The 16,864-nt window shown below is 43.4% G+C and overlaps 1 protein-coding gene across 1 annotated transcript in view; it reads right to left on the reverse strand.

Moving 5' to 3' along the window:
* The window catches only part of LOC111970135 (SLIT-ROBO Rho GTPase-activating protein 3-like), a 105,792-nt gene that overhangs the window by 57,690 nt on the left and 31,238 nt on the right, over nucleotides 1-16,864 (reverse strand). Inside the window, 1 exon segment of the mRNA XM_023996659.2 lies at nucleotides 16,226-16,421. Within this exon segment, the coding sequence (XP_023852427.1) occupies nucleotides 16,226-16,421 (196 nt within the window).

Below are 16,864 nucleotides of genomic sequence, written 5' to 3' on the forward strand. Positions count from 1 at the left end.
CATTGCCAAAGCAAGTCCCTAGCCATCCAAACAACAAGGCTCTATTTACAGGGCTCCCTGTCTGTAGAATTGCACTCCTCCTCCGCTAGGCAGAAACGCTGCGCAGGCATCTCCAAGCACCTGTAATCGCTGATCAAATATTCATCTGCCCGTAAAATCACTGTTTTCCCTGATTATTAAAATAAAGTCAGCTGTTTAGCGTGACAGCAGCTCAGGGCTAGTAGGGTGTTGCCTGGGAGAGAGCAAGAGGGAGAGGGAGTTCCAACGCTCTGTGACAAAGCAACTGTGTGTTCAAAGGGCGCTGAGGTATTTGGGCATCTGGGTCCACAGCCTCAGCCTTATTATCATTCACTAGAACAAGTACAGAGGTTTGAGCTACATACATACAATACCTTAGCTGCCTATTCATTGTGACTTTCAATGCACCATTGAAACTGCCAACGCTGCAAAAACCCACCCACACCACTAGACCATAACTATAAGTAGAGCCTCCGAAAAGAGACATCTGAGAATCCGGCCAGGCCTGTCACTGATTCTCTGGGCCCTGGGTTAAACCCTTTTCCTGAGGAAATAGACAAAAGCAAGCAGGCTCTCTTCTCCCCAGCTGCTGTCCTCATTTCACAGGAAGTGGGAGCAGAAGGCAGGCAATTAGACCTGTGTGGCTGTAGCAGGACACATCTCTTCTCCGAGAGGGAGGGAGGGAGCTGAATATTTTCAACCAGTGATACTGTAGAAGCAGCCCACAGTGGCCCTGGTTTTATAGTACTGGAGCACAGGGTGGCAGATCCACAGGTCACAGTCCTAGTATAAGTCATAAAGGGTCTCCTCATCCTCAGACCTCACACCTGACACTATAACTCCTCCCTGTGTCTCCAGGTCGGCAGCAGCCAGCTCTCCTTCCTGTCTCTCTGGATGGTTGAGTGTCAGTCAGCAGCCTTACTGCAGGGTAATACAAAGCTTCAAAATGTTCAGTTTTCCCATGGTTCCTTCTGTCCCTATCATTAACTTGGAGAGGGTGGAGGATGAGCTCCCTGAGACTCAATAGGAGTGAGGGGTAAGGAGAGAGAAGAGATAGGAGAGAGGAGTGGAGAGGGAAGAAGAGAGAGGAGAGGAGAGGAGAGGAGAGGGGAGGAGAGGAGAGGAGAGGAGGAGGAGAGGAGAGGAGGGAGGAGAGGAGAGGAGAGGAGAGGAGAGGAGAGGAGAGGAGAGGAGAGGAGAGGAGAGGAGAGGAGAGGAGAGGAGAGGAGAGGAGGGAGAGGAGAGGAGAGGAGAGGAGAGGAGAAGAGAGAAGAGAGGAGAGGAGAGGAGGGGAGAGGAGAGGAGAGGAGAGGAGAGGAGAGGAGAGGAGAGGAGAGGAGAGGAGAGGAGAGGAGAGGAGAGGGGAGGGAAGGGGAGAGGAGAGGAGAGGGAAGAGAAGAGAGGAGAGGAGAAAAAAAGGAGAAGAGAGAGAGAGAGGAGAAAAAAAGGGGAGAGAAGAGAGGAGAGAAGTGGGGAGAGAAGAGAAGAGAGAAGAGAGGAGAGGAGAGATGAGAGAAGAGGAGAGAAGAGGGAGAGAAGAGAGGAGAGAAAGGAGAGGAGAGCCTCTCTACAGCATCAGGCTCATCTGTTAGGACAATGGTTCCTAAACTTTTTCAAGGCGCCCATTACCGCATTGGAGAACATCCCGCCCCCCCCCTGCGTGCACACATACAACGTCTATTTCAATGGGCACAAGCACTGTTCATGACACAAACTGTTCACACCCCTCTTAATGATGGAAAGAATTTAGCAGGTTTAATGCTTATTTTCTGCAATTCTACACATATTGTCATGGGGTGCAAAGAACATTTTGCAGTTTTAAAGCAAATGTTCTTGCAATTCTATACATTTTGCCATGTCTAATGTCTATTCATGTGATATTTATGTGACAAAAAAAATACAACAATATCTACGGGCTGAAAAATCTAAACAATAAAATGGTAGCTGACATGGGCTAGTTGATTAGTGACTAACATGACAAGAGGAACTGATGATGCCCCACCCAATTTCAAAATTGCACCTTGTGCATTCTACTATCACAACTTTCAAGAGTAAGTTTAAAGACTGAGTGAGTTCAATTTGGGAACCACTGTGTTAGGACACGGCTCTGTCTTTCACCAGCATGCTCACCATGTGTGTGTGTGTGCGTGTGTGTGTGTGTGTGTGTGTGCGCGCGTGCGTGTGTGTGTGTGTGTGTGTGCGCGTCTTTAGAATCTGAAGATGCCTCACTAATCATTTCATTCAAGGATGAATAACTGATAAGCTGTCTCCATAATGTAGTCTATACCCTTAACAAGTTGAAGTGATGTGTAGAAGAATGCTCACTCTTTAGTCACGGATGTATAGAACACATAAGACCTTTCAGAGGACTTCCACAAGGAAGTACGCATTATTAATCACACCAGGGTTGCATCCCAAATGGCACCCTATTCCATATCTAGTGCGCTACTTTGACCAGGGCTAAGAAATCTGGTCAAAAGTAGTGCACTATATAGGGAATAGGGTGCCATTTGGGACACATCCCAGAATTTAGAGCACTTTGAAGAGCTTTTAACCCACTCTGCACTGCTTATCTCAGCAGAACCTTTTTTGTGGGGAAGGAAGGCATTGCCAACATTTGATAGCAAGCAGCTGCAGAGCAATGTGGTGGTGGTGATGGTGGTCGTGGGGTTGGAGTGTTTGGCAGGGCCTGAAACACACACACACACACAAACACACACACACACACCCTACCTGGTGCTGCTGATAGTTACCTCATCCAGCTGTAAACCTAAGGGATATGGGACTACAGGCCTCTCCCACTTTCCTTTGGAGAGGAGTTTGATGTTTGCTCTGAACACACCTAGCCTTTCTCTGACAGGGACATAGTTTAACATTTAACCCCTGTCCTGCTCTGACCCCACTCCACCACCGGGGAAAGACTCAGTGATGGGCGCTGTACAGATGACGAGGGGCTGTACAGTCAGTGTGCTGGGTAGGACTGGTTGGCACACAGATCAGAGAACGTATGGTTCTCATTTATGTCCGGAGGTTAGAAATGCACTGGTTCAATAATATCTGTATAGACAGAATATGATGTACAGAACATACTGGAGTCTATACTAAGGAATATTAATTCTAAGCCATTTGGGGGAATGCAGATTGGCAGCCCTGGGACTGCCTCTGACCCAAAGGCAAGTACGCCAACCTAGCAACCCCATGATTAACGCATAGCATTCTTCTGGGCGTCACTGGGAAGTTAATGCCCTCTGATACTCATAAGCTTATGAATAATTAGTGAAGGAATCAATGGCACATGATCATGAATACAGCACATGAATTATCAGCCGTTCAGGCTAAAGCTCAGGCTTCCTTGCTGATTGAGTTATGTGAAATCCTTTTATCAAATAACATCCATAAAGACATAGGATATTTTTACATTGCTGAAGGGGTCGGTATTTGGACCAATTAAGAAATGTGATATTAGATTAAATGTCAAAGGCAATCAATAGAACATAGAGTTATGGGCTGTAGCCCATAGTATGTAGCTACATAATACATTGCAGGATGGTTTGGTTTTTAATACGAAACAGTACAGTTCTTATTTATAATGAAAAATCATGTAAAGTCAGTCTTTCATGTTTTGCAGTAACTGGTACATGTTTAGTGTTTTGCAGACAGACAGGCAGCTGGACGGAGATCGCAGGCAGCAACATCAGATGGAACGGGGTTGAGACAAATAAGAGGAGGCCACCAGAGTGATTGTAGTTAAGCAGAACGAGCATGGAGGAGACAGTCTGGCTCAGCGCGATACCAGGGCAATCATTAATGATGACCTCTTACACCCACACACACACACACAGACACACACACATAAACACAACACATGCACTAACACACATACGCAGGCAGGCACACACACGGTCACACACACAGACACACACACGGTCACACAATAACACACAGGATTGGATGTTAATGGAAGCTTTATCTTATCTCTCTCAGACAGGTTATGTTTCCTTTCAATATTACATGAGCTGCTTTCTAATAGCTTGCTTGCTGTTGATTATTTCTAATCCCTGTTTTGACTGACCATATTCAGCCATTCATTTAATAGGGTGTGATTAAAATCCCCATTTAATGATTAACCCTGAAACGTTTCCTCAATCAATGTCTTTTGTCTGTCTCATAGACATTGAAGACCATTTAATGAGCAATAGGAAGTGCCTGAAGCCCCACAAACACAATGGTTTAAAGTGATAGTTCACTCCACAATCAAAGTTGATTTGATCTCTAAGTGGTCTAATGTCAAGATGAGTCCAAATCCCATGTCATCTGTTGTGTAGATCTAGCTATATGCAAAAAATGAAAAAGATAGGTGCCATCTAAAGGGTAGAGAGCTTAGCCCTCGCCCACTCTCTTACAGTGAGGCCACCATTTAATGGAATAGCAAATAGACTTCTGGTGGTTGGTGTTTTGGTGTTGGTTGGGTGGGTGGGTTGACTGGGACCAGACTGACAGATTTCAAGCAGAGACCCAGGTAGGCTGGAGCAGTACACTCTTAGAAAAAAAGGTGCTATCTAGAACCTAAATGTGTTCTTCGGCTGTCCCCATAGAAGAACCCTTTGAAGAACATTTTTTTCCCCATGTAGAACCCTTTCCACAGATCCAAAAAGGGTTCTATCTGGAACCAAAACGGGTTATTCTATGGGGACAGCCGAAGAACACTTTTGGAACCCTTTTTCAAAGAGTGTAGGTCTGAGTTTAGCTGAGCTACAGGGATCTCTTGCCTACTTATGCCCTCAGCTTCTCCTTGCATGTGGTCCAATCAGAGGGGGAGTGATAGGATACTTCACCCTCATCTTAATTAGTCTAACGAGAGATACTAGAGCCGCCTGATTTATTAATGTAGACAAGCCAAGATGAGACCGAGCAGACAGACAGCCCCATGGCAGAGCAGCTGTAAACTACAGTGGTGTTGGGCATTGTATCAGTGACTGCTTTCATAAACTCGGCTCATAAAGCCGCGTTTGTAGTGTGGGTTAAACCAACAGGACAGGGGCAGCGACCCAGCAGCTCAATGTGGACGTCTGCCCTGGCCAGGCCAACCAGAGTCTTTAACTGTGCCGTTTTAATTTCCCATAGTGTTGTGCAGTGCAGAGCAGAGGCAGTGGACTGCCATACATGAGTTGCTAGGCAGCGGAGGGGTTATGCTGTTCATGACCTATCCTTCCACAGAGAGCTGGGCTGCTGGGGTGACCTCACAACTCAGAAATATCTACAGAGAGCCAAAAAACTGAGAGTAGGAGCTTGTTTGTGTTTAAACTAATGAGACAGTAAGAACAGGGTAAAAGACAAGTATCCGTATTACATACGTGGGTGATAAATACTGTAACAGTATATACAGTAGACGGTGTGCCCAGAGTTTACTTACAACGTGAGGGTCTTTAACAAGGCCACTGTCAATGCTAATTGGTCAAACGTTTTTATGGTTGAATTTGGTTGGCTTAATGGAGTCCAAATGAAGCCATTTTACATTTGAATCATTTAGCAGACACTCATATCCAGAGTGAAATACACTTAGTGAATTCATTTTAAGATAACTAGCTGGGACAACCACATATCACAGGCATAGAAAGTAAATGTTTTCCTTAATAAAGTAGCTATCAGTAGAGTCAGATGTGGCCCTCATAAAGAAGTGTGTGTAATCAAAGTGTTAACACACAAATATCCAGTGTGTGTGTGTCTTGCCTGATAACTACACACAGCCAAAGACTCTGCGGCTACAGACTTGTAGATGGATGCTTTACACTGCAGCCCTATGAGTGAGTAAAGTGGTTGAGGCAGCCTTGGCGAAGGCATTGAGGTGGCAGAGGGAGATGAGATGCAGAGTCTGGTAAGAACTGTGTGGCTGCTGCCTGCTCTTCAACAACTGTTTGGATTGGTCTACTAGAAGATCTACTGTACAGTCAGTGCAAGTGTGTTGGTTAAGCCAAAGTGTCTGCAGCAGTACAGGCCTGTTTACTGTCTGCCTGGCCTTGGGGGCCCTGGTGCAGGCTGCCTCCTCTAGAACAGCTGGCCTCAATTACTGAGTCAAATCCCCATCCAATTCCACAGGGCCTGAACTCAATGGATGATACAAAGCCCTCTGAAACACACCCGCTACTCTATTGCCTGCACTGACATGCAAAGCTTCATCACTACTGTTATGATCACTGTTATCATATTAACCTAGTTAACCTTTAGAATGTGTTAAAGTGTAGCTTGCTATTATATTCAAAAGTTGGGTAGAGCTCATACTGTATAGATAAAGAATGAGGAGTACATTTTGCAGCATACGACTGCACTGTAATCAAATGCCGCAGTGTGAAGGCTGGGGCTGGCTAGCAAGCTGCAAATCTATCACTGGCAGCCCACCATGGCAGAGAATAATCAAGTTATCCATTGATGTAATGCGAAACAAGGCCCATTCTCTTAGCATGCATGGCCGCGGCCGTGCCTGGACCTTATAGCATAATACTGGTGAAGGCCTGGCTGGCTGTGACTCCCTCCTCAGCCCAGAACTACAGGAAGAGGAGCATTATATGTGGAGATTCTGGAGTGCCAATTAAAATTGAGGTTTCATCCAGAATGAAATTCCTTTTGTATCGCCTTTGTATGGTTTGAGATTTCTAAGGAGTAAAGAGGAAGAATCTTTTTCGCTTGCATATTCTAAGAAGGATGTTTATATCCTAAGGCTATCCAATCAGAGTGAACCTAAAACGCAGCAGGAGTCGGTTTTGGAAAGATTACGGTGAGAAAGAGACATGATGGAGTAGTATAAGATCTGGGAATAAAAACTTGGCAAGAATGGATGTGTACTGAACAAAAATATAAACACAACATGTGAAGTGTTGGTCCCGTGTTTCATGAGCTGAAATAAAAGATCCCAGAAATGTTCCATATGAACAAAAAGCTAAGAATTAAAAAGGTATGGTTGGATTATTATTCATCTTAATTTAAGACAAATACTGGAAACAATAGAACACTATGAAAAATCTGGGAAACCATGCCTGGTATTCATAGCTGACTTTGAAAAGGCTTTTGATAAAGTACGACTGGAATATTTCAATTTTGGAGAATATGTCATACAATGGGTTAAAGTTATGCATAGTAACCCTAGGTGTAAAATAGTCAATAATGGCTACTTCTCAGAAAGTATTTCAAGAGGAGTAAAACATGGTTGACCTCTATCATCATATCTATTTATTGTGGCCATCGAAATGTTAGCTATTCAAATCAGATCCAACAATAATACCAAGGGGCTAGAAATCCAAGGCTTAAAAACAAAGGTGTCATTGTACGCTGATGATTCATGTTTTTTCTTTTAAATACACAATAAGGATCCCTCCACAGCCTCATAGAGGATCTAGATAATTGTTCTAACTTCTCCGGATTACGTATTGGATCACAAAAAATACAACTTTTACATTACAGTGTAGTTTACTAATAAAATGGTCTGACGGTGAAGTGGACATATTCTGTATTCATATCCCGAAAGAAAGAAATGGTCTCACTACAATACATTTTAATAGAAAATAGATAAGATCTTGCTACCATGGAAAGGAAAATACCTGTCTATTTGTGGAAAAATCACCCTGATTAAGTCATATTCCAGTTTACATATTTGCTTAGGGCCTTGACTACACCTAGCGACTTGTTTTCTAAATGATATGAGCAAAAAATATAAAATTTTATTTGGAATGGTAAACCAGACAAAATTAAACGGGCCTATTTATATACTTAATATGAAATCGGAGGGCAGAAATGATTAAATATGAAAGCATAGACCTCTCACTAAAGGCTTCAGTCATACAAAAGTTATACTTAAGTCCGAACAGGTTCTCAAGCATATTAGTAAGTGTCACGGCTGTTGAAGGAGGAGGACCAAGATGCAGCGTGGTAAGCGTACATTTTCTCTTTATTTTAGAAATGACGCCGACAAAACAATAAACAATACAAAACAAACCGTGAAGCTCAAAGGCTATGTGCCCTAAACAAAGTCAACTTCCCACAAAGACAGGTGGAAAAAAGGGCTACCTAAGAATGGTTCCCTATCAGAGACAACGATAGACAGCTGCCTCTGATTGAGAACCACACCCGGCCAAACAAAAAGAAAAAGAAAACATAGAAATAAAGAAACTTGAATGCCCACCCTAGTCACACCCTGGCCTAACCAAAATAGAGAATAAAAACCTCTCTATGGACAGGGCGTGACAGTACGAATGTCTCGCCCCATGTTCAAGAATGGCTTTTTTCCCTTTATTCAGATTAAAACCTTTCACTTTCGGTTATTTGAAAATTAAATAATCCCAAAAATATTGCTATTTTTAAAACAGCCATAGAAAGTTGGTAGCAATTTCAGTTTAATCCACCAGAAAAGACCAAACAAATAATCCAACAAATATTATGGTTAAACTTAAATATGCTAATTAATTAAAAAATATATATTCCTAGGGGAAAAAACGGTATAATCTTTGTAAATTATATCATAAATACGATTGGTGTAGTTATGTCACACATGCAGCTAATAAAAATATATGGAAATGTCTGCTCTACTCAAAATTACAACCAACTATTTACAGCATTACCGCAAAAATGGAAGAGGCCATTGGAAGTGGGAGAAAGTATGGAACTTGTCTGTCGGCCCTGCATTAAAGACCAAAATGTGTTAAAGAAAATTGTAATAAATAAAAAAGTATACCAGTTTAGTTTAAGGACCAAAAGAAATGACAGCTATGCCATATATCTCCATATCCCCGGATTTCAACCGCAAGCTCTGGACATTTACACCTGGATTTTGCAGCTAGCTATCTGCTATCCGTGTGACTATTGGCTTACGTTGATCCCGGAGCAAACATCAATTATTCCGGAGCTAGCCAGCTGAAGAGTTCCATCAGCCACTCCTGGGCTACAATCACCTATCCGGACCCGTTTTACTGCCAATGCGGAGCCCCACCGGGCCTTCACGACTGGACTACCGACGTTATCTGCCCGAGGGAGTTATCCAACTGGCCCCTCCGTCGCAACGTTACCTGAACGCCCATTTGCGGCCTGCTAATTGTTAGCTGTCTTATCGGCTGCTATCTGAATAAGTCTATCGGACAATTTTTTCTTGGGTCACTATAACTATCTATTTTGCCAATTGGATTGATCCCCTCTACCACACGGAACCCCACTAATCTACCGACGGAAACGCACGAGGTGGCTAAAAACAGACCTCCATCCTATGCTAGCTTGCTACCGATGGCCCGGCTAGCTGTCTGAATCGCCGTGACCACAACCAACCTCTACTCACTGGACCCTTATGATCACTCGACTAAGCATGCCTCTCCTTAATGTCAATATGCCTTGTCCATTGCTGTTCTGGTTAATGTTTATTGGCTTATTTCACTGTAGAGCCTCTAGCCCTGCTCACTATACCTTATCCAACCTTTCAGTTCCACCACAGACACATGCGATGACATCACCTGGTTTCAATTATGTTTCTAGAGACAATATCTCTCTCATCATCACTCAATACCTAGGTTTACCTCCACTGTATTCACATCCTACCATACCTTTGTCTGTACATTATATCTTGAAACCTCATTTTACTCTCTGTTCCAGACGTTCTAGACGACCAATTCTCATAGCTTTTAGCCGTACCCTTATCCTACTCCTCCTCTGTTCCTCTGGTGATGTAGAGGTGAATCCAGGCCCTGCAGTGCCTAGCTCCACTCCTGTTCCCCAGGCGCTCTCTTTTAACCGTAATAGCCTTGGTTTCATGCATGTTAACATTAGAAGCCTCCTCCCTAAGTTTGTTTTATTCACTGCTTTAGCACACTCTGCCAACCCGGATGTTCTAGCCGTGTCTGAATCCTGGCTTAGGAAGACCACCAACAATTCTGACATTTTCATCCCTAACTACAAAATTTTCAGACAAGATAGAACGGCCGAAGGGGGCGGTGTTGCAATCTACTGCAAAGATTGCCTGCAGAGTTCTGTTTTACTATCCAGGTCTGTTCCCAAACAATTTGAACTTCTACTTTTAAAAATCCACCTCTCTAAAAACAAGTCTCTCACCGTTGCCGCCTGCTATAGACCACCCTCTGCCCCCAGCTGTGCTCTGGACACCATATGTGAACTGATTGCCCCCCATCTATCTTCAGAGCTCGTGCTGCTAGGCGACCTAAACTGGAACATGCTTAACACCCCAGCCATCCTACAATCTAAGCTTGATGCCCTCAATCTCACACAAATTATCAATGAACCTACCAGGTACCACCCCAAAGCCGTAAACACGGGCACCCTCATAGATATCATCCTAACCAACTTGCCCTCTAAATACACCTCTGCTGTTTTCAACCAAGATCTCAGCGATCACTGCCTCATTGCCTGCATCCGTAATGGGTCAGCGGTCAACAGACCTCCATTCATCACTGTCAAACGCTCCCTGAAACACTTCAGCGAGCAGGCCTTTCTAATCGACCTGGCCGGGGTATCCTGGGAGGATATTGATCTCATCCCGTCAGTAGAGGATGCCTGGTTATTTTTTTTAAATGCCTTCCTCACCATCTTAAATAAGCATGCCCCGTTCAAGAAATGTAGAACCAGGAACAGATATAGCCCTTGGTTCTCTCCAGACCTGACTGCCCTTAACCAACACAAAAACATCCTATGGCGTTCTGCATTAGCATCGAACAGCCCCCGTGATATGCAACTTTTCAGGTAAGCTAGAAACCAATATACACAGGCAGTTAGAAAAGCCAAGGCTAGCCTTTTCAAGCAGAAATTTGCTTCCTGCAACACAAACTCAAAACAGTTCTGGGACACTGTAAAGTCCATGGAGAATAAGAACACCTCCTCCCAGCTGCCCACTGCACTGAAGATAGGAAACACTGTCACCACTGATAAATCCACTATAATTGAGAATTTCAATACGCATTTTTCTACGGCTGGCCATGTATTCCACCTGGCTACCCCTACCCCGGTCAACAGCACTGCACCCCCCACAGCTACTCGCCCAAGCCTTCCCCATTTCTCCTTCTCCCAAATCCAGAACAAGTGATGTTCTGAAAGAGCTGCAAAATCTGGACCCCTACAAATCAGCCGGGCTTAAGACTTAATCTGGACCCTTTCTTTCTTTAAAAAAAAAAAAAAATTATCTGCTGAAATTGTTGCCACCCCTATTACTAGCCTGTTCAACCTCTCTTTCGTGTTGTCTGAGATTCCCAAAGATTGGAAAGCATCTGCGGTCATCCCCCTCTTCAAAGGGGGGGACACTCTTGACCCAAACTGCTACAAACCTATATCTATCCTACACTGCCTTTCAAAGGTCTTCGAAAGCCAAGTCAACAAACAGATTACCGACCATTTCGAATCCCACCATACCTTCTCCGCAATGCAATCTGGTTTCAGAGCTGGTCATGGGTGCACCTCAGCCACGCTCAAGGTCCTAAACGATATCTTAACCGCCATCGATAAGAAACAATACTGTGCAGCCGTATTCATTGACCTGGCCAAGGCTTTTGACTCTGTCAATCACCACATCCTCATCGGCAGATTCGATAGCCTTGGCTTCTCAAATGATTGCCTCGCCTGGTTTACCAACTACTTCTCAGATAGAGTTCAGTGTGTCAAATCGGAGGGTCTGTTGTCCGGGCCTCTGGCAGTCTCTATGGGGGTGCCACAGGGGTCAATTATTGGACCGACTCTCTTCTCTGTWTACATCAATGATGTCGCTCTTGCTGCTGGTGAGTCTCTGATCCACCTCTACACAGACGACACCATTCTGTATACTTCTGGCCCTTCTTTGGACACTGTGTTAACAACCCTCCAGGCGAGCTTCAATGCCATACAACTCTCCTTCTGTGGCCTCCAATTGCTCTTAAATACAAGTAAAACTAAATGCATGCTCTTCAACCGATCGCTGCCTGCACCTGCCCGCCTGTCCAACATCACTACTCTGGACGGCTCTGACTTAGAATATGTGGACAACTACAAATACCTAGGTGTCTGGTTAGACTGTAAACTATCCTTCCAGACTCAATTCAAACATCTCAAATCCAAAGTTAAATCTAGAATTGGCTTCCTATTCCGCAACAAAGCATCCTTCACTCATGCTGCCAAACATACCCTTGTAAATCCTCAACTTCGGCGATGTCATTTACAAAATAGCCTCCAATACCCTACTCAATAAATTGGATGCAGTCTATCACAGTGCCATCCGTTTTGTCACCAAAGCCCCATATACTACCCGCCACTGCGACCTGTACGTTCTTGTTGGCTGGCCCTCGCTTCATACTCATCGCCAAACCCACTGGCTACAGGTCATCTTCAAGTCTTTGCTAGGTAAAGCCCCACCTTATCTCAGCTCACTGGTCACCATAGCAGCACCCACGCGTAGCACGCGCTCCAGCATGTATATTTCACTGGTCACCCCCAAAGCCAAATCTTCCTTTGGCTGCCTTTCCTTCCAGTTCTCTGCTGCCAATGACTGGAAYGAACTGCAAAAATCACTGAAGCTGATTTAACTTTAAGCACCAGCTGTCAGAGCAGCTCATAGATCACTGCACCTGTACATAGCCCATCTGTGAATAGCCCATCCAACTACCTCATCCCAAAACTGTATTTATTTATTTATTTTGCTCCTTTGCACCCCAGTATCTCTTCTTGCACATTCATCTTCCGCACATCTATCACTCCAGTGTTTAATTGCTATATTGTAATGACTTCGCCACTATGGCCTATTTAAATAAAGGTGAAATAAAAAAATATATAAAAAATATGGCAAATAGAAATCAAAACTGGATGGTGTTCAGAGATAGATGGGAGGAGTTGAGTGGAGCTGAAGGGTGGGACTAAAAACAAACAAAAGATAACTATTGTAAAATATACTGTCTACGTATATTATATATAGTATATATAAGCTGGAAGTAGAAGCCTACGTTTTGTTGTCCATTAGTTTACTCCAATTAGGAAGGGTGGTAGGGTTAGGGGAAAATAATGAAGGAAAATATACAGTACCAGTCAAAAGTTTGGCCTGATTCACACAGTTTCCTCTGAACAGTTGATGTCCCTTTCTAGGGAGTTTTTCCTAGCCACCGTGCTTCTACACCTGCATTGCTTGCTGTTTGGGGTTTTAGGCTGGGTTTCTGTACAGCACTTTGAGATATCAGCTGATGTAAGAAGGGCTATATAAATACATGTGATTAGATAAGATTTGAGACGTGTCTGTTACTTGAACTCTGTGAAGCATTTATTTGGGCTGCAATATGAGGTGCAGATAACTAACTCCAATGAACTTATCCTCTGCAGCAGAGGTAACTCTGGGTCTTCCTTTCCTGTGGCGGTCCTCATGAGAGCCAGTTTCATCATAATGCTTGGTGGTTTTTCTGGGTTGACTGAGCTTCATGTCTTAAAATAATGATGGACTGTTGTTTCTCTTTGCTAATTTGAGCAGTTCTTGCCATAATCAAATCAAATCAAATTATATTTGTCACATGCACCGAATACAACAGGTGTAGTAGACCTTACAGTGAAATGCTTACCTACAAGCCCTTAAACAACAATGCTTTAAGCATTAATAAGTAAAAAATATGTTAGTAAACATTTTTAAAATAAATAAAAGTAACAAATAATTAATTAAACAGCAGCAGTATGTATAATAATATGCAATAATATGGACTTCCGAATGCACTGTATATAATCAAGTTTTTTCTTTATTTTTACTACTTTCTACATTGTAGAATAATAGTGAAGACATCAAAACTATAAAATAACACATATGGAATCATGTAGTAACCAAAAAAGTGTTAAACAAATCAAAATATTTTTTATATTTGAGATTCTTCAAAGTAGCCACCCTTTTCCTTGATGACAGCTTTGCACACTCTTGGTATTCTCTCAACCAGCTTCACCTGGAATGCTTTTACAACAATCTTGAAGGAGTTCCCACATATGCTGAGCACTTGTTGGCTGCTTTTCCTTCACTCTGCTGTCCAACTCATCCCAATCCATCTCAATTGGGTTGAGGTCAGGAAATTGTGGAGGCCAGGTCATCTGATGCAGTAAAAGTAAAAAAAAAAAAGAAAAACCCTGGAATGAGTAGGTGTGTCCAAACTTTTGACTTGTACTGTATATCTTTACCCCATATATGGGGGATTGGAAATGATGCAGACAATAATATTGATGGAATCCATAATCTATCTGCAATATTAAAGCTGATCTACCCCTAAAAGAATATATATATATTTTTTTTTAAATAAGCATATTTCTCAAAAATGTTGTGCACAAATTTGTTTACATCCCTGTTAGTGATCATTTCTCCTTTGACAAGATAATCCATCCACCTGACAGGTGTGGCATATCAAGAAGCTGATTAAATAGCACGATCATTACACAGGTGCACCTTGTGCTGGAGAAAATAAAAGGCCACTCTAAATTGTATAGTTTTGTCACACAACACAGATGTCTCAAGTTTTGAGGGAGCGTGCAATTGGAATGCTGACTGCAGGAATGTCCACCAGAACTGTTGGCAGATAATTTAATGCTAATTTCTCTACCATAAGCCGCCTCCAATGTAATTTTAGAGAATTTGGCAGTACGTCCAACTGACTTAACACACCACAGACCATGTGGAACCACGCCAGTCTAGGACCTCCACATCCGACTTCTTCACCTGTAGGATCGTCTGAGACAAGCCACACGGACAGCTGATGAAACTATAGAATTACTGCACAAACTGGCAGAAACCGTCTCATGGAAGCTCATCTGCGTGCTCGTCATCCTCACCAGGGTCTTGACCTGACTGCAGTTCAGCGTCGTAACCGACTTCAGTGGGAAAATGCTCACTTTCGATGGCCACTGGCATGCTGGAGAAGTGTGCTCTTCACAGATGAATCCCAGTTTCAACTGTACCGGGCATATGGCGAGCAGTTTGCTGATGTTAACATTGTGAACAGAGTGCCCCATGGCGGCGGTGGCGTTATGGTATGGGCAGGCATAAGCTACGGAAAATGAACACTATCGCATTTCATCGATGGCTATTTTAATGACGAGATCCTGAGGCCCATTGACTTGCCATTCATCATTTCTTTTTTACCTTTTATTTAACTAGGCCAGTCAGTTAAGAACAAATTCTTATTTTCAATGACGGCCTAGGAACAGTGGGTTAACTGCCTTGTACAGGGGCAGAACGACAGATTTGTACCTTGTCAGCTTGGGGATTCAAACTTGCAACCTTTTGGTTACTAGCCCAACGCTCTAACCACTCGGATACCCTGCCGCCACATCATGTTTCAGCATGATAATGCTCTGCCCCACGTTGAAAGGATCTGTACACAATTCCTGGAAGCTGAAAATGTCCCAGTTCTTCCATGGCCTGCACACTGACCAGAAATGTCACCAGTGGAGGCTGCTGAGGGGAAGACGGCTCATAATAATGTCTGGAACGGAGTAAATGGAATGGCATCAAACCATGTGCTTGATGTATTTGATACCATTCAACTATTCCGCTCCAGCCATTACCACAAGCCCGTCCTCCCCAATTAAGGTGCCACCAACCTCCTGTGCATGTCACCCATTGAGCATGTTTGGGATGCTCTGGGTCGACGTGTACAACAGCATGTTCCAGTTCCCTCCAATATCCAGCAACTTCACACAGCCATTGAAGAGGAGTGGGACAACATTCCACAAGCCACAATCAACAGCCTGATCAACTCAATGCGAAGGAGATGTATTGCGCTGCATGAGGCAAATGGTTGTCACACAAGATACTGACTGGTTTTCTGATCCATGCTCCTACTTTTTTTAAAGGTATCTGTGACCAACAGATGCATATCTGTATTCCCAGTCAAGTGAAATCCATAGATAAGGGCCTAATGAATGTATTTTAATTGACAGATTTCCTTACATGAAATTAAATTGTTGCATGTTGCGTTTATATTTTTGTTCAGGGTAACTTCATGTGTACTCAATAAGTTCACACGCTCTCAGGCAATTCAAAAATAAATTCTGCCCACCCAAGCACACACACAAACATAGAGTAGACAGGTGTTTGCAAGGCAAGTAGACCCATAAACACATGCTCGCACACACACACTCTCTCCCTCGCTGCCTCAGATACAGTTAAAATATTTGTCTCAGTTTGAAGCTAGGTGGTCTCTAGCCATGTCGTCGTCTCATCTCTGCAGGGAGGGAAACTCACTTGAACTGGTGGTGTTCTCTGGAGCTGCGGATCTTGTTAGAGAATCGCTCGGCCAGTTTCTCCAGGCTGCGGGAGTACTCCAGCTGGATCTCAGCCTTGCGGCGGAAGAAGTCCTGCAGGTCCTGCAGCAGCTGGATACGAGACTCGGACTGCTGCTCCAGGCATTTGAACTGCTCCACCAGCTGGTTACGGATCTCTGTGTATCAAAACACAAAACAGAAAGTTGGCAAGAGTCAGTCATAACAGGGTCATCATCTCCAACAGATCAAGGTATGGGGAGGGATTCAATCAACCCTTCCTTCTCTATGTTTTCTATCTTTGTTGACACGTGCTCCACAAACGTCTCTGAATCCATATATCTGAGAAGAGTTAATGTATTTGCTGTTTTACACCACCCCAAATCATTCTGTGGATTTATTCAAAAGGGATAAAAAAAAAGTGCAAAAGAGACATTTAATACTTTATCTTATTATGGGTTTATAATAATTCTGTTATGATATTTGTGCCAAGGATTATTTTCCAACTGTGAAATAGGTTACGGATGGCAGGGAAATCTCATTAACACTCACAGTTTCTTATTTTTTAAACCGGGCATGTTTTCCCTCAAATTGCTGCCAATAGCTTTTAAGTGAATATTTT

Source organism: Salvelinus sp. IW2-2015, linkage group LG11 (assembly GCF_002910315.2).
Source record: "Salvelinus sp. IW2-2015 linkage group LG11, ASM291031v2, whole genome shotgun sequence".
Lineage (NCBI taxonomy): Eukaryota > Metazoa > Chordata > Actinopteri > Salmoniformes > Salmonidae > Salvelinus > Salvelinus sp. IW2-2015.